This window comes from Equus quagga, chromosome 14, assembly GCF_021613505.1.
Source record: "Equus quagga isolate Etosha38 chromosome 14, UCLA_HA_Equagga_1.0, whole genome shotgun sequence".
Classification (NCBI taxonomy): Eukaryota; Metazoa; Chordata; class Mammalia; order Perissodactyla; family Equidae; genus Equus; species Equus quagga.
Window position 1 is genome coordinate 23,983,137 of NC_060280.1, and position 24,478 is coordinate 24,007,614.

Genomic DNA, 24,478 nt, shown 5'->3' on the forward strand with positions numbered 1-24,478 from the left:
AGGCTTCATACTCTTATGAGGAAAGGTCTTCATTTGGGGGCAGGAGATGCTGTTAAATAAAGGATGTTTCTAATTTTTCTGCTGTGTTTGCTAACTCAACTGCTTTTCTCTTTAACTTGTTTCACAACTTGAATTTGTTTCCTTAATGGGTTATAGCTTCAGTCATTGTAGCAATAAAGTTACAGGAAAGTAGAGGTCAAAGGGAATATGGATAAGAATCAATCTCCCCCTGTGCCTATGGATGAGAGTTTGAGGGTCTGTGTATGTGTGTGTGTGTGTAAACAGACTGGATGCATCTAACCTGGAATGGAGAATTGAAGAATTTCTTGTGTAACAGGGATCAGAGAAGACACTATTTAGCCAAGTATCCCATTGTTTCTATTTCTCTCAGCTCATAGGTAGGTTAGGAAAGAGCTGGAAATGAAAATACCAAAACACACAGGGACACCATCATGTGCTGCATGAAAATGCACTGCAGCAACATTTGCCCTGCTGTCTCACTGAAGAAGAACAGGCTTTACTTCATTCCTGAGAACTATTGTAGGCTTTCAGCTAGCTGCAAAAGGTGAGGCTGACCAGGAAAGTAAACACCAACCTACACCATTGCTGAGGGAGCCCATGACCAAACGCCTGACCCCTCCTCTATCACTGTAAGTTGTGATGGGAACCAGCAACCTGAAGAATGGAGATTGATCTGGGAAAACCAAGAAAAGGTTTACAATTGAGAGAGAATTACCATGGAAATAGAAAAGAATGTAAAATCAACTTAGTACATTCATTTAGATTAAAGAGGCTGTTCCAGAAATTAAAATAAAAAACAGACTAAAAAGCCTTGAAGAAGATAAAACTTCCTTCTATTATGTGCACTTACAGTATTCTTAAGTATAGTCAGTGCCACATAATGACATTTCAGTCAACAATGAACCTCACAAATGATGCTGGTCCCAGGAGATTAGTACCTTATAGACTAGGTGTGTTGTAGGCTATGACATTTGCATAGATGGTATTTTCTATATGTTCAGAAAGATGGAATCACCTAATGATGCATTCAGAAAGTATCCCTGTCATTAATTGATGCATTACTCTATAGAGAAAATGTTTACAGTAGATCTCTAGAACTTATTTATCTTACCTAACTGAAATTTTGTATCTGTTTAACAGAAACTCTTCAAAAATTTCTTAAGGCATTAGATCTCATGTTAAATGTCCTTACTACAATTTTTAAAAGATTGTTTAATTGATAGCAGACTATTAAATAGCAAAGTCAAAAAGAATGTTTATGGCAAAAAATAGAATTTTGTACTCAGATAACTATCTGTAAGTTGAAATAAACACATATGACGATATAAGAAAATACAAATTTCTTATTTAAATGATGAAATTAAGAAATGAGATCTGTGATTATTTTATCAAGTTATTCTATTTCAAAGCAAAGCAAAGATGCTAATATTCAAAGTAGATTAATATACATTCTGAACACTACTTCAAATCACAGAAAAAAATTGATCAACACCAATCTGGATCAGTGCTCATATGCTAGGAAATGAGAAATTTATTACAAATATTTCATTATTAATTCTCATAATATCCCTATCAAGTAAGTCTTACTATAGTTATTTCTGATGATAAACTGAATCCAATTAAATTTAACTTAATAAGGGCCAGTAATTAGAAACATCACTAGATAACAAAGTTCTATCTGACTTCAAAGTCCAGGCTATTAAGTATCCACAGTGTTCACCCTCTATATCATGTCAACTGCAAGAGAACCCTGGTCATGGAGTAATTCATCTTGGTTTTAGTGATTACCATGACTTGTTCCTGCTTCATTAAAGGCTATATAGATTGAGCATATCAACCTCTATTTCACAGCACCCAAGATTTTCCCATGATGCTCTCAGCTGCTTCTGCAGATCAGCATTTCTTGGGTTCTTACTCTTACCCCACATCCTAGAGAATCTGGCTCCTACTTAGGGATGTACTGCAGAGAGGGCACCCCTGCTGGAGAAACACAGAACTAATTCTAATCCAGCCTTCTCCACTTATTAGCCTTGGACACTCAGGAATATCTCATAACTTATATATTCTTTTAACCACCTGATAGGATTTCCTCCTTCTTATGACATTTTTGAAGATTAACTGGGATAAAAATCCCCTATTTATATACATTTATACACATAATTATATATGTGTGTGGTGGCGTGAGTGTAAGTATGCATGTGTATGTATATAGCATTCCCTGGCCAGGTACTTTCTATTGTCACCTCCCTATATCTTTATGAATGCTCTCTGCATCAGGCTGCCCTAGTTTATAATACATACTTCTCTAGGAAAATTTGTGCCTTTGCTATCCTGGGTAAGTCTATCCCTCATCCTGAATTTGAAACCGGTTAAAAAAGGAAAGAAAAGTACATAATATTACATGTATGGTATATACTCAACTGTTTTACCAGAAGGAAAAGGCCTGAACACCAGAAGCCTGCCCCTTATAGGAGTAGCTGTTCCTAGAAATGGCTCCCTCTGCTGAACATATTTTGGAAACATACTTTTGCAGTATTCTAACTGATTAATAATAAAGGGGGTTAAAAACAATCCCAGCCTTAGCATAAAAAGTTCTATGGAAGAATACCGGAACTGGAGTAGTCTTGACAGTGGAGTCTGGGAAGTTAGGAAATGAGACTTCAGTAGAATCCATTATTCTTCCTCTAAAGGGCACAAACATGTTGCACAGGACATTAACAAAGCTTGCATTTTTCAGTAATTATGAGAGAAAATATTTATTATAATGTACAGGACACTTAGCTGCTTTACATTGAGTGACACTTAGTTTTTCACAAGGATTTAAGAGTTAAGTATAGTTTTAAATCTGAAATTGTATTTTAGGAAAAGGGAACCAGAATTTATTCATCATTACACATCTTTAAAAGAAGAGATAGGATAGGAACTCAAACACTCTGTACACAAAATCTTCACTTTCGGTACATATATGGCTTATGTTTTCCTTTATTTGACTTTCTGATGAACCTAGTATATCCTAGGCAACAAATAAACATGCACCCAAAGACTCCTTAGTTGTTTTTGGTATGTGGAGGGTGATTACGGACTGTCCTAGGTAATGTGCATGGTGGCAGACAGGCTTTGCAATGTCTCTTCAGATCAATGATAAAGGAAAATATGAAGAAATGGGATGGCAAATGTTATATCAATACTGCTCTGCCTTTAGGAGGAATTATATGCCTTTCTTTGAGAACACAAACAATGGTAAATGAGCATCTCTCATAATGTGAACCAGATACACTGTACTGCCCAAGGATGTGTAAAAGTTTTAAAGCAAAGAAGGGATACGTCAGGAAGAGATGGTGTGAATGGTGCAGATGAGCTCACATATAGAGATGAAACCCAGGACAACGGACACAAGAAATGGGTGAGGGAAGAAGGCGGCTCAGGAGCTTGGTGGACACAGTGTCATGGGAGCTGGACAGTTCCAAGGATTGAAATATGGATAAGAAGGATCAGAAAAGCGACACTTAGAGAACTTGTAGATGAGTGACCCATGGTTTGTGACATTGAAAAATGAGACAGTGCCTCCTTCACAGTCTAGGAAAACCCCAACACGATGGGGAGGAACAGCCATGGAAATAGTCAAGACCTTTGGATCAGAGGTGGAAGAGTCCTCAAAGGCATTGTACTCTGATTCATTCTGTAACCCTACAACCCAGTAGCCATGTTGAGGTGTGTATCTGGAATAAACATTTGGATGATTTAGATTTGATTCAAAAGCAAACTCAGAACTCTTTTGTCTATTGAATTTCCGTTTGTTACTGCATACCCCCAGGATCCAAGCAGTCTTCCCAGACACATCTACTTCCCAATAATATTTCCCTGAAGAGAAACTTTGACAGCCCAAGATATCAAAAGCAGACAAATCACATGGAAATATATTCCCAAACATAAAAGGGTGCACAACTCTCACTTGTCTCTGATCCGCAGATACAATGATACTTGAAATAGCGTTGACTGGATTCAGCATCACATCAACTGTAGGAAAAATCACAGGGTCGTTAGGAATGTAGAGTACTTGTGTCTTGTGACATTGTGAGGAGGAATATTGGGAACTGACTGGCAAGAACTTGTGTTGATGAGTCAGAGATGAGTAGGACACTTTAGAACCGTTCTATTACGTATGTTTGGAGAAGAACATGAAGCTAAGGTCATGGGGCCCAATAGTTACTACATCTTCTGAAAAGGGATCAGAACATGGAGAATTGAAGACCCTGGAACTTCTTACCCCAGTAGCATTGGATCTCTGTCAGATCTGAAATGACAAAAGTTGCAATGATGTTGTTAGAAGCAAAGGAGTAAACACTGACACCTGTCTTCTCTCTAGAGTGGGGTCAGGGGAGGGGAGCCCTATAAGGCTATGGACTGGTGAATGAGAGGATAAAGCAGACACCTGGCCACTCCTCCTTAGATCTGATCATCTTCAGACAGGATCTCTCTCTCCTTGCCGGGCCTACCTCTTCCCTTTTACCCTAATCTAGAAATAGCATCCACTCTCCCATTTTGCCCTGATAGTACAAGAACCCCACACTCACACACTTCTCCTGGCTCTCCTCACCTTTAAACACTTTCAGCATACCACTTAGATCTGGAACTCTGAATGCACGCCTCAGTTTCTTGGAAACCATTTTTGGCTTTTTCAAGGTCCAGGTCTCACTCCTAGAGAAGACAACAATTGATCGTCATACACTTCTGACCTTATGCTTCTCCAAGACCACCTCACCTATCACTCCATTGATGCACTTAAATTCTCTTCACTGAGGAGCTTGAAGAGAGGGGAGAGGAGAGCCCTGACACTTCAACCAGAAGAAATATGCTCATGTCTACCTTTCTATTTACTCTCGGTGTGATCTTAGGAAGGTCTTCCCCTCAAAGAAACTCCATATTCTTCCTTCTAAAATGGAAAAGTTAACCCCATCCTTTCTACCTGTTAAAAATAATATAAAACTAGATGAAATAATGGTGCCTTTAAAAGGTATTTGATGTTTCTAAAAGAAGTATTTGATACAAAAATAAGTCACTGCCATCTCAGTGGTTCTACCAGGGGAAGGCCAGAGATGTGAGGTCCTAGGCAGATGGTCAGTAGAGAGTCTCCAGAACCTGGCTACCAAGGGGTTTAGGTTATCAAGTGTGGCTCTCCTGTGTTAAAAGTTTGAAGAGTCTCAAAAGCCTGTTATCCCAGTACAGATGCCCAGAGATTAACATTTGAGGGGACATTCTCTTGGGAAATATTAGAAACATTTGGAAAAGAAGAAGTTATGATGACCAAATTATTGGTGGCCTGAATTTTATGTGTTTTGGAAGACCTTGGTAATGCCAGGTATGTAGTCAGCTTTAGACACAGGAAAACCATTTTTGCCATGAGATGCTAAAGTGTTCAAGAAGGGATTAATTATTGGTACCAGGACCAAACCCACTATTCCCCAAGACTTGTCTATTTTCTGGAAATATGAAGAAAACCACCCTCAAATATCTTGTTTTTTCCATTCTCAAGAAGAAAAGTAAATTCCCTTCTGGCATATTTGGGGACCTGGTAGATAAAGTGGACAAATTCCTTCTCGTGATAAGATACACACCTAAGAAATATAGAAACAAGAGCTGAGGCAGAGACAGATTGACTAAAATGAGTGAAGTCATAGAGTTCTGATATAGCAACACCTCATTTCTAATGCTTCTATTTGCCCTAATTCTGTGACCACCCACCACCCAAATTTCCTACCATTAACAACTGTGATCTGTGATCAGCAGTTTGAAACAATATCATACCCAAATTTCCCAGCTCTGTGATTTCTTTTTGAATTGTGATTAATCTCATGATAAAACTCATGACTACAGTTCTGCCTTCACACAAAAATGGACCATACCTGGTCTTACATACATACCTTCTTATGAGGTTGTTCACATCCTGGGGAGAAGAGAGACAACATGAGCTAAGCACAGAATTGTTAGATTTACAAAATAAAAATGGCTACTTAAATTTTAATTTTGGAAAAATAACAATATGCTTTAGTATAAGCATGACCTCTGCAAAATATGATATCCTTTTACTAAGAGATGATGTGTCATTTATCTGAAATTCAAATTTAACTATACATTCCATATTTTTCCTGGCAACCTTGAAGGATGTGAAGCCCTCCTACCTTACAAAGTTTTACCCAACTTTCTCCTCACATCCCTAGCACTCTTTGATTTGTTGAATAAATTGATGGTCAGAATATGGGGGATGAAATGTAGAGATGAGACCCAGACCAACCATCCTTGAGGAGTCATGTGAGGATGTTAGAAAGATGCTTGAAGTATGTGAAGATGGGATATATTTAATAGGAAGAGGTCTATTATTGTTTTAACTACATTTATGAGTAGACTTTATTAATTCATTATGCTTTTATTTATTCTAGAGACAAATAAGGTGAAATATACTATTTGCCAGACATCATTCCAGGCTCTGGGGAATCAAAGATGAATAATTCATAATAGTCCTCAAGAAGTATATATTGTGTTGCTGCAGGTACAAAAAATAAGCACTTTGAGTAAATGTTTCTCTGGCTGCCCTCTACTTACTGTATACTCCTCCTACATACTGCCTATAGGTGATCTCATCAGATATTAAGTATGAAATAAGCCACAGGAACCAGCACCTAAAAAAGTTTAAAATGTAACCTATTATTTGCGAACTATTTACATGCCATTGTCTAGAATGTTACTAATTTCCCTTTGATCACTGTCTTAGTAACTACAGTATCTTACCCTAAATTCCAAATTGTACAATCCATATCCTCAACTTCTTTTAGCCATCTTCTTTTCCCTATCATAACCATTACATACTTTATTTTTTTGAACAGAAATGTGCCAATATATTTGGTATTCTCTTCTCCACCCTCATTCCTTGTACACCACAGACTTGACTACTAGTTGACTCTACATCCTCAGGAAAAGTTTTATTTTCTGTAGTAGGCTTTTTAAAGTATTATTATTATTATTGTATATGACAAAAATCCAACTAAAACTGACTTAAATTTAAAAGAAAGAAGAAGAAATTGAGGGGGCAAGTAGAACTTCAGTCATAGCTACATATTTAAGTGAAAATGTTGTCATCAGAATCTGTTCTTTTTTCTCAAAATTTTATTTTCTATCTGCTACATTGACTTTCTTTTCAGATTTTATATGGCATCAACTTGAATGTCTTGGTTTAAATGGTAAACTCTGGTATTTTACCCCACAGAAAAAAGAATTTCTCTTTCTAGTCATGACAGTAAAATTCTAAGACATACAAATCATTGACCTGAATTGGGTCAATGATTAAATGATAAAAATAATTACTGCATCAGTGGTAAACAAATGGGAATCATATATGCCAATTTACCTAGAGTTGAGAAACATACACTCTCCTGATGCTACTGATTTTATCAACCATAATCAACTACATGGACTGAGTGTTGAGATAATTCCACAAAGGATAATTCAAGAGGTTGTTACAAAAAACATAAAAAGATATTTGAATTGAGATTGGACAGACAAACAGAAGTCCCATGCAGTCCACCCTTTACCTGACTGCCACCTCCTCACTCTATTTACCAAATTATATTTTTTAATGGCTAAATATATTACAATGGTTATAATAAAATTAAAAATGGATGACTTACATCATATATAATTTATAACAAAATCAATTAAAGATTTAAAACTATAAAATTGTTGGAAGGAAACATAGAGTAAACTCTTCATGATATTGGATTTGTTAATAACTTCTGAGATACAACACAAAAAACAAAGGCAATAAAAGAAAAATAGATAAATTGGATCTCACAAAAGTAAAAAGTTTTGTGCATCAAAGGACATTCTGAAGAGAGTGAGAGACAATGCACTGAAAGGGAGAAAATATTTGCAAATCATATATCTGATAAGGTATTAATATACAGAATATACAAAGAACTCCTACAACTCAACAACAGTCAAAAAACAAACAGCCCAATTCAAAGAATGGGGAAAGGATTTGAATAGATATTTCTCCAAAAAGATATACAAATGTCCAATAAACATATGAAAAGATGGTCAGCATTATTGGTCATCAGGGAAATGTAAATTAAAACCACAATGAGATACCACTTCGTACTCTGTAGGATGGCAAAAAACTCATAAAAAGTAATAAGCGTTTCTGAGGATATGTAGAAATTGGAACCCTGGTCCATTCATTGCAGCTATGAATGTAAAATGATGTGGCCACTATGGAAAACAGTTTAATGGTTCCTCAAAAAGCTAAACAATTACTTTTACGATCTATCAATTCCACTCCAAGGTTCATATGCAAAGGAATTGAAAGCAGGGACTCAGATACTTTTATGCCAATGTTCATTGCAGCATTATTCCCAATAGCCAAAAGGTGGAAACAACCCATGTCCATCAACAGATGAATAAATAAACAAAAGGCCCCATATACACACAATGGGAAACTATGCAGCCATAATAAGGAATGAAGTTCGGAAACATGCTACAGTAAAGATGAAGCTTGAAAATATTATGCTAAATGAAATAGGCCAGAGAAAAATGGACCAGTATTGTGTGATTCCATTTACAGAAGTACCTAGAATAGGCAAATTCATATAGGCAGAAAGTAGATTAGCAGTTATTAGGAACTGGAGTCAGGGGGAATGGGGAGTGGGGAATTATTACTTAATTTCTACAGCAATTATCAATTCAATTGATGAAAAAAATTTAGGAGTCAGTAGTGGCAATTTTTGCACAACACTGTAAGTGTAATTAATGTACTTTAAAATGGTCAAAATGACAAATTTTATGTTATATGTTTTACCACAATTGTTCTAAAAATTTAATAATGTAATATACCAAACACTATTGAATTTTGCACTTTAAATGAATGACTTGTATGATATGTGAATTATATCTCAATAAAGTTACTAAAATAAATGGATATGAGCCCTTTTCTAGGGTAAAAGATCTAAACTGTCATCTATTCCTGAACTCTACTTTTAAGCCCAGCATTTCTGTCATTTTCATCCGTATCAGTCTAAACCCAGCTCCTCATGGTCCAGCAAGCAATGTATATATGATAAAATGATTCATTCCAAACATTGCCAAAAAATAGTCCAGATTACAGAGAAACTGTCATCTGAACTCCTGGTTGGCAAAACTGGGGAGTAAAGACCACTAGCCTGTTACACGTTATAACAATTTGAAGAATTGCCAAAACTGAAAAAGTTTCTTGATTGGCCCACATGTCTGCCTCAGCTCTACTCCTGTCAGTAGTGGTGCATGGCCCTACCCAAGAGGAAAGTTGTAGAGAATTTCCAATATGTGACCATAGCTTTCCAACAAGTACAGTTTGGCAGGTTGCATATTAAAGTCTGTATATTGCCTCAAGAATGGAACAATTACAGGCATCATTTCCCACAATTGTGATTCAACTTTCCCAACTAAAAATATTGTGTGATTTAACTTTTTGTATGGCCAATTATATGAGCTATAACAAAAACTAGAAATCTCTTCCAGTAGACAGATTTGTATCCAAGAGTTTAACTTATTTGTTAGCATGTGGACATTATCCTAGAGTTCATTTAAAACAGGTTATCAGCCCCTTTCCCTAATCTGCATTCCAATGAATAGGCATTAATAGTGTATTCTTGTGCCCCTATCTCAGGTAGGAAGTTGACCATTTGACCTTTGTATGACCGCTTTGTCAGTCTCTGGCTCTTCATTAGTCCCAGTCATAACTCATGCTGTGCTTTCATCCTCTCTGACTTTGCTGGCACTAATTTTAGCTTGGAATTGAAAAGCTGGGCTATGCTGTGAAAAGAACCAGCCTCTATTAGCAACTTCAACTGGAATTTCTCAGTCCTATGGGTCATTACTAAAGGCTAAACAAAATAGCCACACATCAAGTCAACAGTCCCACTGTACAATAAGTGATTGTGTAAGAGCTGCCTCGCTTTCATCTTCCATTTGTAGCCCAATAAATACAGGGAATCATTTACAAATTACTCAGCATTGTGTTTATTTCAAATGACCAAATACAAAATCAAACAGGCTTGATCAGAGAGAAATGGAAGTAGATTGTGCTAAAACAAATAAATGAAATATCCAGTAATCTATCTGACTCCAGGAATAGCAGATCTGATGAATTCAAATGATCACAGTGGTGTGCTATTTATGAGCTTATGCATTTCTGTGTTAGTGTCACTCTGAGGTTTCATGTGGTCATCCCTAGACAACTGAATATTACTTTTGAATAATTTTAATGGGAAAATGTCACATTCATAAATGTGAAATAGAGAAAGAAGAAAAGCATAAAATAAGAATTTATTAGATCAGATAAGAAGAAACTGAAAAAGGAAAGAAAAAATAAGGGAAATAAAAGAAACAATATCAGAAAATAAGTAAAACTGGATTTATTTATAGATGACATGATCCGGTATGTAGAAAATCTCAAGGAACATGCTGATGGGATTCAGGGCAGGCCCCAAGATGCTCCCCTGTGGTATGTGGATTATTTTGAGCTGAAAACAATAAAGGCTCAGACTCAGGAAGAACATTAAACCTTTCCCCGCTAACCACTTAAAAGAAATTTAAAATAAAGGGCTAGGCCCAGGACAGTCCATCACCATAGATAATTCTGGGTTTTGGTGTCCTGGGAGTCTCCTTGCTAAGCCCACTCTTATCAAAGTTCTATTTACCAAACATCTGCTTTTCCATTTCCGTGTGAGTTGCCTTCCTCCCCTTTGAAGTCCCAAATCACTACCCCAAATGTCCTCCTTGTCTGTTGCTGAAGATACTTAAACAGGCAGCCTCGGCCAGTTGGCTGAGTTACTCAGTTTCTCCTGAGTTCCTCCCATGTATACATGTTATTAAACTTTGTTTGATTTTCTCCTGCTAATCTGCCTTTTTAATCATTTGACCAGCCATGAGAACCTTAAGGAAAATGAGAGGAGGATTCTCCCACCTCCCAGACAACACACATACACACTAATAAAACTAGCAAAATAGCTTAGGAATATTGTGCAATACAAGATCAATATAAAAATCTATTGTATTTTTTATTACTAGCAGTGAAAAATACAATAAGAAATTAAAATATTTATTTATAGTAGTTTCAAAAATAATCAACTCAAAAATTGAAGATAATAAGTAAGAGACTTTTGTGCTGGAAATTACAAAATATTGCTGATAGAGTTTAAAGAAAACCTAAATAAATGGAGAGATTTTATTAGGATGACAACACTCCTCGAATTGTTCTTTAAATTCCATACAATGCCTATGAAAATCCCAGCAGGCTTTTTAACAAAAATGAACAAGACATCTCAAAATTTTCATGGACAATTCAAAGCACCCAGGGCAGAGTTTCTCAACTTTGGCACTACTGGCGTTCTGACCAAGATGATTCTTCATCATGGAGTCTGCCCTGTGCATTGGAGAATTAGCAGCATCTCTGTCCTCTACCCACTAGATGGCAGTAGCATTCTCCAAATGTTCCCTGATGCCAGGGTGGTTAAATTGTTCCCACAGAGAGCAATAGACTTAAATAAAAAATATTTCAAAATAGAATTGAATAAAATTGTTTCAAACTTTTTTCAAACAATTTTGGAAAAGAAGAACAAAGTTGGAAGACTTACCCTAACAATTTCAAAGTTTTGTAGGAAGCCACAGTAATCAAAAGCTCAAAAAATTATTGCCAGAAAAGACATATAGATCCATGCAGAAGATTGATAATCCAGAAACAAATCCTTACATTTACAGCAAACTGATTTTTAACAATGGTGCCAAAATCAATCAGTGGAGGATAGGAAAGTTTTTTCAACAAATTTTGAACTGAATTGTTCATGGTTTAACAATCATGAACAAAAATTCTTGGATTTTATAATGTGTAAGTAATACAGCAAGAAATCTTGCTTTTTTGTAAGGCAGAGGTAAAGATCCAGCAAACGAAAATTGATTACCCCAGTATTGGAACAAAAGTTAAGTAAAGAAACTCTTGTTCAGCTAACAAAGGAGAACGGCAAGAAATAAAGCAGAGAAAATTTGAAATTTCCTGAATTTCGCAACATACTTCACACCTTAAGATCACAGGTACACTGCTATTGCCATAGAAAAAAGTTTAACATTCATGCTAGGCACACCTCATCCATCAAGTCTCTACAGGTTTGCCCCCCATCCCTCTCCAGCCAACACAAACACACAGAAGAACACATGCACATTCATACATGCACATCTCTCACTCAGGTATCACATAGTCTAGCCTCACATTTTTCACTCCTCAACAATAAAAAAATCAGACATAAACAAAGATTCATGTTGTTTGCTTGTAACTAAGTTTAGTGAAGAGAGGCCTTATAAATACTAGCTAATGAGAGCCTATAAAAATCTTCTCTCCTAATTTTTGCACTCTCTTTTATAAATTAACAACCATGGGAATTTCCCTTCCCATTTGCACATTGAATTATTCCTATGAGCCTTGAAATGAATGACAGAGAAGAGGCACTGAAGGGCCAAAGGAACCTTTTAACATCATCAGGAGGAAGAAAGTGCATGGACCCAGAAGGGAAGAAACGTTAAGTCTCTGTGTTTTCCCCCAAATCTTCTATGTAGGAGCTCAATCCCAAGGCTTACCTGCAGTGTGTCTATTGATGATACACACGTCTGACGCTCCAGCTCTGCGATGAGCTCTTTAATGTACTGACTCTGTTGGACCAGCTGGTCTTTAGCTGCTACCAAGTTCTCCAGCACAGTCACCTCATCTTCCTCCAGCTTTCGCAGCTCCTTCTGCTCCAAACTGTCCAGGATGCCTCTCATTTCATTAAACCCTTTCAGAATCCTCTGTCTCTCAGTCTGCATATGATTCTTTGGGAATGAAAAGAGAAAGAAACCGTCAGTTGTGTGGGCCTGGGAGCCAAGGTAAGAACCCTTTTCCTCAGGGAGTTCCAGTAATAGGAGGTGAAATCAATGAGCAATTCCTGGGAAAGCCATTTTTCCTGCTGTTTTCCCCTGAGCTCCTCCCAAACCAATATATTCTCACCTGCTCTATCAAGGTGCATTCTGAGACACAAAGTGACACCCGAAGGAGGCCTGGGTTATAGACACATGTCCTGGATGATCATGCTGCACTGTGTATTAAACCCCTCCACCCATACCTCCTGAGTAAGGAACCCTGGGCCTTTCTCAACGTGTGTTCTGGGAGCGCCAGAGCCTCAAAGTTGATGATGGAAAAGGGACATGGGATTCATGAGTCCTTTTTATATTGCTTCCTTCTATGCTTTTGCCACCAAATACATGGATTCACTTGTGATATGTCTAGTCTCCAGCCCTGAACATCCAACAAAGAAGGAATGAAATGAAGACTAATCAGATGTCTTCCACACACATTCATTCTGAGGTAATAAAGAGAAAGGAGCCTCTGTGTGATTGGACCAAAGTGCTGCCCAGCTTCCTGTCTCAGAACTCCCTCAGGAAAAAATCTCTTCCTGCCTTCCAGGTAGCTCTCTCTTCTCTGACATCAGCTTCCAACTCCTCAGCTTCCTGCTGTTCCTTCTTCAGCTTCTTTAGTGCTCCCTGGAGCTTGTCCTGTGAGAAAGGAATCATCAGAGTCAAGCTATGAGATTTCTCAGCACCTGGAGAAAGGGGGAAGAAATCAGGCTCATCTCAGAGGAGAATTAAGTTTACAGAAACAAAACTAAAATTTAGAATCTAGGATGTAGACAAAAATCTTAGGAGGTGAATATACTCTTTAACCCTGGGAGATACAAGTTCATCAAGAATAGTCTCTCTTTCCCTACAATAACTGATCCTGCAGCAAGGAACGTCTTTTCCACTCATTGATACTTTTCTCATGTCCAACCAACCATGTTTCCAAAAAAACCCTTCTGCTGCGAGGGAAAGTCGGAACTTATCTTGGGACACAATTCTCCACTCATCTGACTTTTCTTTGCTGAGAGTTTGTAGTCTAGGCTTATTCTTGAAAGAAATGAATGCAAGCACAGAAATGTCCTTCAAGCCTCAGAGCTGAGCAAAGGGTATGGAAAGGTTGCAGGACTCAGTTCTATGACAACAAGGATAATAAAGTAGGATAGAAAAGTGATGGTTTCAATTTAGATAACATTCTGCCATAACTTCCTCCACCCTGGGGCCTACCTGGATTTCCATGACCGCTTTCTCCATGAAGAATATTTGGTGACCCTGGTGCTCCAGAGACGGCACACAAAGCCTGCAAATGGCCTTCGCATCATTCTTACAGAACAAATGGAGCTTTTCTCCATGATGCTCACAGAGATCTCTCTTCTGCCACTTGTGTGGGCTCGTGTTGACCCCCCTGACTCTCTCCACTATGGTGGCCAGGTGCGGATTAGGCCGGAGGTTCCCAGGCTGGTATCTTCTCTGGCACACAGGACAGCTGCACTCTCCCCCTAGGTGGATCACTGACTCCTTGATCTTTGCAGTGATGCAGGCTTGGCAGAAGCTGTGGCCACAATCCAGGCTCAGGGGTTCTGTCAGGAGCTCCAGGCACATTGGGCAGGTCACCTCCTTCTGAAGATTTACCTGTGCTGAAAAATCCATTGCAATTCTCCCCTTGCTTCCTCTGGTCCTGACTCCTGGGGCTCTTCTTGCTCACAGTCTCCTGCAGGGCTGGGAATGTTGAAGGGGGCAGGATAAGAAAGGATGAATAGAAAGGATATTGATTGTGCAGAGATTTACAAGAAGACAAAATGTTAATATTCAACAAATAAATGAAAAGAAAGAAGAGGAGCAGATTAGTGACAGAATGAAAAGAGCTCTGTGTCATAATTTCAAACACTTTACTCTTAGTTTATGTTGCATGACAAATTTCACCCCATCAGGGCAATGATTCTTAGTTTCTCTTCTCTGACTGGAGAAAAGGACAAATCTAGGCCCTTGCTACCAAGAACCTTATACAACACATCATTTGTCTGCCTTTTCTTTCCCACCTCAAAATACACGCTCCATGTAGATATGCTAACCCCACAGTTGCCCCTGGGCCTTTGCACATGCTCTTCTCTCTGCACAGAATGATTTTCCTCTGATATTTGCACGATTCCTTTTTAAAAACAGTTTTATTGAGTTATATTTACATCAAATGCATTTGTTTCAAGAGTACAATGAAATAATTTCTAGTCAATTTATGGAACTGTATAATTATTATCACAATCCAATTTTAGAACAATTCTATCACTTGAAAACAAAGCTAATGCCATGAGCAGTTACTCCCATTCTGAAAGTGAGACTCAGGCAACCACTAATCTCCTTTGTGTTTATATAGATTGGCATTTTCACATCAATTCACGAAAAGGAATCATGATACATGGTCTTTTGAGTCTAAATTCTTCCACTTGGCATACTGCTATTGAGATGTATCTATCCTGCCTCTCTTTCCCTATGGCAAAAACGCATCCTCAGTGTTAAAGGCACAAAGTGCACTGCTGCCTCAGAGAGTTTGCACTTGCTTTTTTCACAGCATGGACTGATTCTCACCTGATGTCAGCATGATTCACTCACACATTTCATTCAGTCTCTTGTACATGTCCTCTTATCAGAAGGACCTGCTCTAACTCACCTACAGAATAACTGCCAATACTATCACTTGCTGTACATTTGCCATATGTCTCTTATTTTTATTACAAATTATATAACATCTTTCTTTAAACGTCTACATCTTCCTCCTAAAAAGTAATCCATTCACAAATCAGGCATGGTTTTGTTCACTATGTATCCTTAGTACCTGGAACAGTGCATCACACATGGGAACACAATGTTTGTTGAATATGTAAAATTAGAACTTTCTCATCTCTCCATTGATGATTAGACCTTTCTTATCAGCTTCTCATTTTTTCTTTTCATCAATTAGCAGTTCTCCAATAGCTGAGAAGTGTTTACCTCCACACACTTGTCCCAGACAGAGCCTTCTCCACCCTCAAACTCATTCCCCAAAGGCACCTACAGAAACTGCAAGAACCACAATAGGGAGGTAATTCTCTCATTAACAATTTTATAACAGTTACAACTTACAAATTACTTTGACCTATTTATTCCTTATATAAAAATCCTTGACAAATAAGAGTACTCCCTTTCTTCAGACGTATAAATAGAGTCAAGTGACTTACAGATCATTCTATTTATGGAGATCATTCTATTATAATAGGTAGGGTTGGGGTGAACATACCATCCTCGGGATCCTCCTTCAGAGTTCTCTCCACTACTGCACAGATTTTAGCAAAGACAGAGGTAAAGATTGCAAGTACTAAAATTATACCCAATGCTATGGGCATGTAGAAATGCAGAGATCAACACCAACTGGGTGGTTCTGGGGAGTCTTGCATTTGTAGATGTTGGGATTTTACCTTGACGTGGACATAAGGCAGGGATGTTGATAACTGCTAAAGGTGTATGTTTTTAGAGGGAAAAGAAGGTTCATATACTCATAGGATCACACACATGACAGAGATCTGAAGAACATAAATTCCAATGAGGCATCCGCGGGTCACGGGAGAGAAGTCTCAATAAATAAGGGAGATCATAGAGTGGAAAGATAATGTCTATCCTGTTTCAAACATGCTAAGTGCTATTACAGGTTGACTTGTGTTCCCCAAAAAGATATTGATGTCCTAACCCCAAGTAGGTGTGAATGTAAGTTTATTTGGAGATCATGGCTTTGCAGATGATCAAGTTAAAATGAAATCATTAGGGCGGGCCTAAATTCAACACAACAATATCTTTATAAAGAGGGGAAATTTGGACACAGACAGACATGCACATGTGGAGAATCCATATGAGACAAAGGCAGAAGGCAGAGTGATACATCTACAAATCAAGGGGCACCAAAAATTTCCAGCAAAATACCATAAGCTAGCAGAGAGACATGGAACAGATCCTTCCCATACAACCCTCAGAAGGAACCAACCCTACCTACACCTTTCATCTTGTATTTCTAGCCTGAAGAATTATGAGAAAATAAATTTTATTTAAGTTACCCATTTGTGGTGCCTTTTTATGGCAGCCCTAGAAAATAATATTAATGCTTATTTTTCCTTCATTCATTCTTTATTCTATTATTGAAGAAGCAATATACCATTGAAATTCTCCCCACCTAAGATAGAAAGACAGATACAGAAACAAAATATATGCTCCCCTTTGGAGATGGGACAATGTAGAAGTTTTTACAGTAAGGTATGGACCAACTAGGTCCTGAATTTCCATCTCACTGCTTCCCAATGGTCTGCACAGAGGCTTTCTGTATATGTACAGTTTAGACAAGAAAAATGAATGTTTCTCCCCATTGAGGACATTGAGGACAACGTGGAGAAAAAGCTCTCTGAGGGCTTGAGCCAACATCCTTGAAACTTCTCCTGTTCCCTGAGATAGGAACTGCCAATGGGATGGTGGACCTGTTCTCGGCATCCATAGACCTGAGGAAACTCAGAAACATTGCAGCTCCTCCACATTCCTCTATACTCAGAGCTCTCTCTTCCACCACCCTTTAGATTCCAGGGTTTAATCTCCCTCACATTAATGACCCTGTCCCCAGGCACTCTAGCTCCCAGGTCAATTAGTTTCAAAGAAGTCATTTGGTAGCAGAAATCATCTTGAGAAAGCTACCCCTAGTCTTATCTCTTCTCTCACAGTCAGTTCACAGACAATAGTATAGCTCTCACTTCAAATTACAGAATCTTTCACAAAAATTCCAGGAATAGCTTCCCCACTTGTCTCCCCACAACTGTCATTGGTCTCACATAGTCTGCTCTCATCACTGTTCATACCAACAATTAGAATGATTTTTAAAATATACATCAATTTTGTCACTCCTCTGCTCCAATGAATGTCATTCAGCATGAATTCATCTTTATCATAGTCTACTTAGGTGCATATTACACATCTTTTGCTATGGCCTCATCTCTCTCAGCCCACCTCCTATTCCTCCCCAACCCACACTGGTTGCCTTTATGTTCCTTAATCACTCTGGAGAAAAATCCATGTTAAATTCATCATCTCCTTGAAGACTCTGCTCAGAATAACATTCCCACACTGAGACTTAACTTCCAATCTGTTAAAAATTGTGAAGCCCTTTCCCAGGGCTCATAGATCCTTTGCCCCATTACAGCCCTTTCAGTGTATTATTGTTGTTTCTTTGTTGTACTTTTGTACCATAGTGAGTTTCATCTTTTTGCGCACTACATTACTCTTTTATGTTTGTTTACTTTTTCTCTCTTGACCCAGAATATAATCTTTTGTAAGCATTTAACTTTTATTGTGTGTTCAATACATATGAATACAATTTTTTCACCATAGCTGTATGCTTTTGTTCTTGTGAATTTAATCAGAAATACCAAAAATTTTTAGAAATTAATTTCCTCCTATTTATTGAGCCCTGTACTAGAACTGAGTGGATAATATATACCATCTGTGAACCTTGTCCAGGTGTAAGGCACAGACTCATGACCACTGAAAAATGAGAGGAAAAGATGGTACACATCAAAACATATGTAACATAGAAATCAAGGAACAAAATGTTCAGAGGTGAGTTTAAGAGGAGGTTCTTGTTGAGAAATGACAAATTCCTTGTCTTAGCTCTGTGCGAAGAAAAATTGAGTAAGGAGTTGAAGTAATAAGCAAGGGAAAGGTGTTCACCTTCACAGGGTAGATAGTCAACACTACAGAAAATGAAAATAGTGAGGATAACAGCCTGGAGAAATAATGGTCCCTCCAAGAAACAAACATGGATCTTTGTCTTTTTAACCCTCCTCTCTTTAAAGGTCACTCCTTTCCCAGACTCAATGCTCTCCTCCTCTGCCACTTCAGCAGAAACCCTACAAGCTGGCTCTCTTTGTTAATTCAGAGTAGCTTCAGAACCACAAAGTAAACTCACCCAAACACACTCATTCTGTCCCTCCCAAAGACTGCTGCCCTTTGCCCTCACAAACTACCCTACACACCTTTAGGCGAAGTGGAGTAGTCTTGACTTGATGGAGATCAGGTGCAGGATTCACTCTCTAAGACAGAAGCCTCTTCTTGAAGAGAAATTTCCCCACAGGGTTTGGGTGAGAAAGGACAGTTAAATTAGTAGAAGTGAAAATGAAACACAAGAAGTAGAACAGAAACTTAAAAACAAGAAACGAAACCACAGAAGCAGAAAAGAAACTTAAAAGCAATAACAATGGGAGGCTCCGGGTAGGACACCAGCAGAAGGTAATGCTTCAGTATGTTCTAGAGTCTGTACCAGAAAGGCACCCAATCACTGCTTTCTTATGCGTCTCCCAGTTTAGTCCAGCAAAACATTTGAATAGGAAGAATGTGAATTACAATGATACATTATACAGCTTGCCTGAATACTCAGAATTTCAATGCAATCCTATAATTATTAGTTAAGCTTATCCTATATTCAGATCCTAAGCAAGTCATTAGGGATAAAATAATGATCCAGAAAAACTTGGCAGCACCTGACCTCTTGTAATGCAGAGTGTGATGGAAAAAATAATCAGTTATAAAGCCCTGTAAATTAGAGCTGGCACAGTGAGTATTAGTGGCTGTCACTGTGAATGGTAAAAATAAAACTAAAAAAAGTTTCTTCAGTATGAGCCTATTGAGAAAATATTTTCACAACATTATTGAATCTTAGAAGTCCATCAGTTAATTATCTGTTTCTGCTCCTTATTCAGGCAGGCCAGAAGAGGAAGGCTTCCAGAGACTAATTGTGGTAAAACTGTGTCAGTGTCATGTTACCCAGCAACCAGGGGGCAGGTGAGAACATGGAGGTTAATAGATGGTGCTGTTCCAGTATAATCTTTCACTGAGCAGCACTCACACCTCCAAAAGTTGTCCACTTTTCCCTGCTTCCTTTGGGAAACATTTGGTCCTTTCTACACCATCAATCAAAAACAGAACTGAAACATTTTATATTTCCTATACGTACTCTCCTGCTCTATTATCTGTTGTGTGCTTGTTCTAACTACATGTTCCAGATGTTACAGTTACAAGATTGTGGAAGCTCCATGACATGGGTCCCTGACAGACAGAAGGGCAGAGCTCACTAATCTTCACACGTTAGCTAATGTGAAACATGTAGGGCACTGAGAAGTGGATGTTTTTCCAGTTAAAACACAGATATCTTGGTACTGTTTGTAACCCTCAGAAGAGTAAGCTAACCTTTGCTCATACACTCTTCTTGATTCACTTATAAATATGAAGTAGGAACTGAAAATTATGTAGACATAGTTTCTGAGCCATATTGACAGTTGCAGTTTCTTGGGTAGGAACAAAATTTGTTCTAACAATAAATCAACTCATGGTGCTTTTCAAATGAAATGATAATCTTCCACATTTTATATAAATTGCATATTTTTCTTTATCATCTTTGTTATTACATAATACTGTCAATGAGTATCTCTCGTCATCCAGCCATGTGCCGAACAACAGTAAGTTATCTGAAGGCAGAAAGGGACCTTTGCTATGTTGTTCCATTTTGTCTCAGCTCTATTACAAAAGGTTCTACGTAGGGAGTGATATCTAAATAGAAAGGCATGCAGGTCTATAACTGTAGATATCATTTTAATTACATTGAACACACTGATGATAATCATGGTTATATTCTATTCTTCTCCTTATAATCATCATAATTGCTATGCTACATAATGAAATTCTGCAATTAGTACTACCATTTATATTTACATGTGAACTCCCTTGACAAATTTTAACTAATAATTTCTCATATCTTCTCTGCCTTGTTCCTAAGATTGACTCAGATACCTATGCAATACCCGTTGTTTCATCTATCTACATCACCACACTCTAATCACATTACTTCCTGTGCCCTGTGGTTTTTTCAGACTGTAAACAGTAAAAAAATTGTGGCCTAACATGGGAGATCTTGCATAACTCCTCTACAATAGGATATATAGAGACTTAAGGGAAACACAGAGCCCTAAGGAGGATTTATTATTCCCTGGGCCCTTGGAACGCAATAAGCTAGAACTTAGACCTTGGTAATGTGGTTAGCTCAGGGATAGACTTTGGGTGGGGGGAGAAGGAGCATGCTTCCTTCAGGTTTCCTTTTGGCCCACATTTTCTTGTGTCCTGGCAAGCTTGATTTCCTCACTGGCTTCGCTCCATCTTAAATCTAATGTCTCAGAGGAGGTTCCCAGGACATCAGTGGAACTCTCCCTGCCCTCCCATCCTCTTTTAGGCCTATGATTCCCTCCTACATTTTCCAGATGAATATTTTATAATAGCTTCTCAGACAAGCTCAAAAACATCACGTTTTCTACATACCTGCAATTTTTAAATTATAAGTTGACCCAAGGCTTAACGGCACAAAACTGCCATATCTCAACTTATTGAAAAATAGGTACCGAGTACTGGGTCTTGAGTTTTGGAAGAAAGAGTTCTTGGAGGCTAAGGAGAAGGGATCCAGAACAGCCAGCTTGTATACCACTACTGCCAAACAGATCTCTCTGTTCACATTCCAGAAGAACTTGTACCTCATACAAGCATCTCACAGAGAACCCATTAGTTATCTGGGTCCCAGGACATGAGGTCAGATGAGAGATTCAAAGGGAAAAACGACTATAGGCGTGCCTTGCTTTATTTTGCTTCACAGATATTGTGTTATTTTACAAATTTAAGGTTAGTGACAACCCTGTATTAAGCAAGTTCCTTGATCCCACTTTTCCAACAGCATTGTCTTGCTTTGTGTCTCTGTGTCACATTTTGGTAATTCTCACAATATTTCAAACTTTTTCATCATTATTGTATTTGTTATGGTGATCTGTGATCAGAGATCTTTGATGTTACTATTTTCATTGGTTGAGGCGCCATGAACTGAGCCCATATAAATCAGTGAGATTAATTGATAAATGTTGTGTGTGTTCTGACTGCTCCACCAATCAGCCATTCCTCCAACTTTCTCACTCTCCTCAAGCCTTCCTATTCCCTGATACACGACAATATTGAAGTTTAGCCTGTTAAGATCCCTAAAATGACCTCTAAGTTTCAAGTGAAAAGAAGAGAGACACATGTCTCACTTTAAATCAAAGGCTACAAATTATTAAGCTTAGTGAGGAAGACATGTCGAAAGCTGAGACAGGTTGAAAGCTAGGCCTATTGTACCAAACAATTAGCCAGGTTGTGAATGTAAAGAAAAAGTGTTTGAAGGAAATTAAAAGTGCTACTCTGTGAACACATGAATCATAAGAAAGTGAAACAGACATTGCTGATATGGAGAAAGTTTTCATGGTCTGGATAGAAGGTCAAACCAGCCACATTTCCTTAAGCCAAAGCCTAATCCAGAGCAACATCTTAACTCTCTTCAATTCTACAAAGTCTGAGAGAGGTGAGGAAGCTGCAGAAGAAAAGTTTGAAGCTAGCAGATGTTGATTCCTGAGGTTTAAGGAAAGAAGACCTCTCTATAACAAAACAACCTTATATTGGAAGAAGATGCCATCTAGACTTTCATAACTAAAGAAGAGAATTCAATGCCTTGCTTCAAAGCTTTAAAGGACAGTTTGACACTCTTGTTAGGAGCTAACGCAGATAGAAATTTTAAGTTGAACCAATGCTGATTTACCATTCTGAAAATCCTAGGTCCCTTAATAATTATGCTAAATCTACTCTGCCTGTGCTCTATAAATGGAACAACAAAGCCTGGATGACAGCACGTCTGTTTACAACATAGTTTCTTGAGTATATTAAGCCCATATATATGAGACCTACTAATCAGAAAAAAAGATTCCTTTCAAATTACTGCTTATTGACAATGCATCTGGTTACCCAAGAACGATAAGAGATGCACAAGATTACTGTTTTCATGCCTGCTAACACAACATCCATTCTACAGCCCATGGATCAAGAAGTAATTTCAATGTTCAAGCCTCGTTATTTAAGAAATATATTTTGTAAGGCTTTGGCTGCCATAGATAAGATTACTCTGATGGATCTTTGCAAAGCATATTGATGTGACAGAATTGCTGCAATCTCCTCATAAAACTTTAATGGATGAGCAGCTGATTCCTATGGATGAGCAAAGAAAGTGGTCTCTTGAGATGGAGTACATTCCAGGTGTAGATGCTGTGAAGATTGTTGAAATGACAACAAAGTGTTTAAAATATTACATAAACTGGGCTGGTAAAAGGGAAACACAGTTTGAAAGGATTACACCAATTTTGAAAGAAGTTCTGTTGGTGGGTAAAGTCTATCAAACAGCATCACATGCTACCGAGAAGTCATTCGTGAAAGGGAGAGTCAATCGAGGTGGCAGATTTCATTGTTGTCTCATTTTAAGAAATTGCCACAGACACATTGACATTCAGCAACCACTGCCATACTTAGTCAGCAGCTACCAACATCAAGAAAAGACCCTCCACAAGGAAAAAGATTAGGACTTGCTGAAGGCTCAGATGATGGGTAGCATTTTTCAGCAATAAGGGATGTACATTGGTTTTTTTTAGACATAGTGCTATTACACACTTATAAGACTACAGTCTAGTGTGAACAGAACTTTTATATGCACTGGGAAAACAAAAAATTTATGTGACTTGCTTTATTGTAATATTTTCTTTATTGTGGTGGTCTGGGACCAAACCTACAAAATCTACGAGGTATGCCTATAAAAGGACAGTTATGGGATTTATGGGAGGCATGAGAAGAAGTATTAGAGAGAAGAGAGGCTCTTGGACAAGGGAGCTCATCTCCTTTGGTCCTCAAAATCAATTCCCCTACCCTGCTCCTGTGCACGCCACATAAACACATTCACACACACTGAGCCCTCCACTCCCCTCCAGTTGTCAATAAGACTTACAGATCAAAAGTAGACTATACCAAATGTCACGTCTACTGTATATCTCTGCATTAAATGCCTTACTCCATAATATCCTCTTCTCCTTTATGAACTGTGAGAATGAAAAATGGGACAACCACTTTGAAAGAAACCTGGCAATTTGCTATGACATAAAATACACACTAACCTTAAAAACCAATGAATCACCTTATAGTCCTTACTCATGAGGAATGACCTGTTTGTATTTCTAGAAGGCCGGATATAGGATCCCACCAAGCCCTTCAAGAAAAAACACTGTAGAAACAATTCTTCTCCCTTCTCACTGGGGAAGGAAAAAGGGCTTTTCTTCATTCCTAAGGACTGCCATAGTCTGTCAGCTCACTGGAAAGACTGAGGCTGACCAAGAGAAACAAAAGTTTGGCCTATACTATTGTTGAGAAATCTCACAAAGTACTCTTGACTCTTCCTATATTGTCATAAATAATAATTTTTTGAAGCTAGGCAAACAGAGAAAAGGATTTCCAATGAAACAGAATTACTTCAAAAATAGAGGAGAATATTAAATTAACTTTTAATTAGCATATTCAGTGAAATAGGCTATTATAATTATAAAATGAAACAAGGCAGCTATGGAGA

General features: G+C 38.0%; 1 protein-coding gene across 1 annotated transcript in view; it reads right to left on the reverse strand.

The window, feature by feature from the left end:
• Nucleotides 1–2,761: 2,761 nt before the first annotated feature.
• Nucleotides 2,762–24,478, reverse strand: part of LOC124252278 (E3 ubiquitin-protein ligase TRIM22-like) — a 50,202-nt gene continuing 28,485 nt past the window's right edge. The window contains exons 10-16 of the mRNA XM_046685556.1: nt 14,197–14,669; nt 13,534–13,629; nt 12,679–12,909; nt 5,943–5,965; nt 4,619–4,719; nt 4,289–4,315; nt 2,762–4,038 (exon numbers count right to left, since the gene is read on the reverse strand). Of these exons, the coding sequence (XP_046541512.1) occupies nt 3,443–4,038; nt 4,289–4,315; nt 4,619–4,719; nt 5,943–5,965; nt 12,679–12,909; nt 13,534–13,629; nt 14,197–14,669 (1,547 nt within the window). The 3' untranslated portion in view covers nt 2,762–3,442. The remainder of the gene's footprint in view (nt 4,039–4,288; nt 4,316–4,618; nt 4,720–5,942; nt 5,966–12,678; nt 12,910–13,533; nt 13,630–14,196; nt 14,670–24,478) is intronic.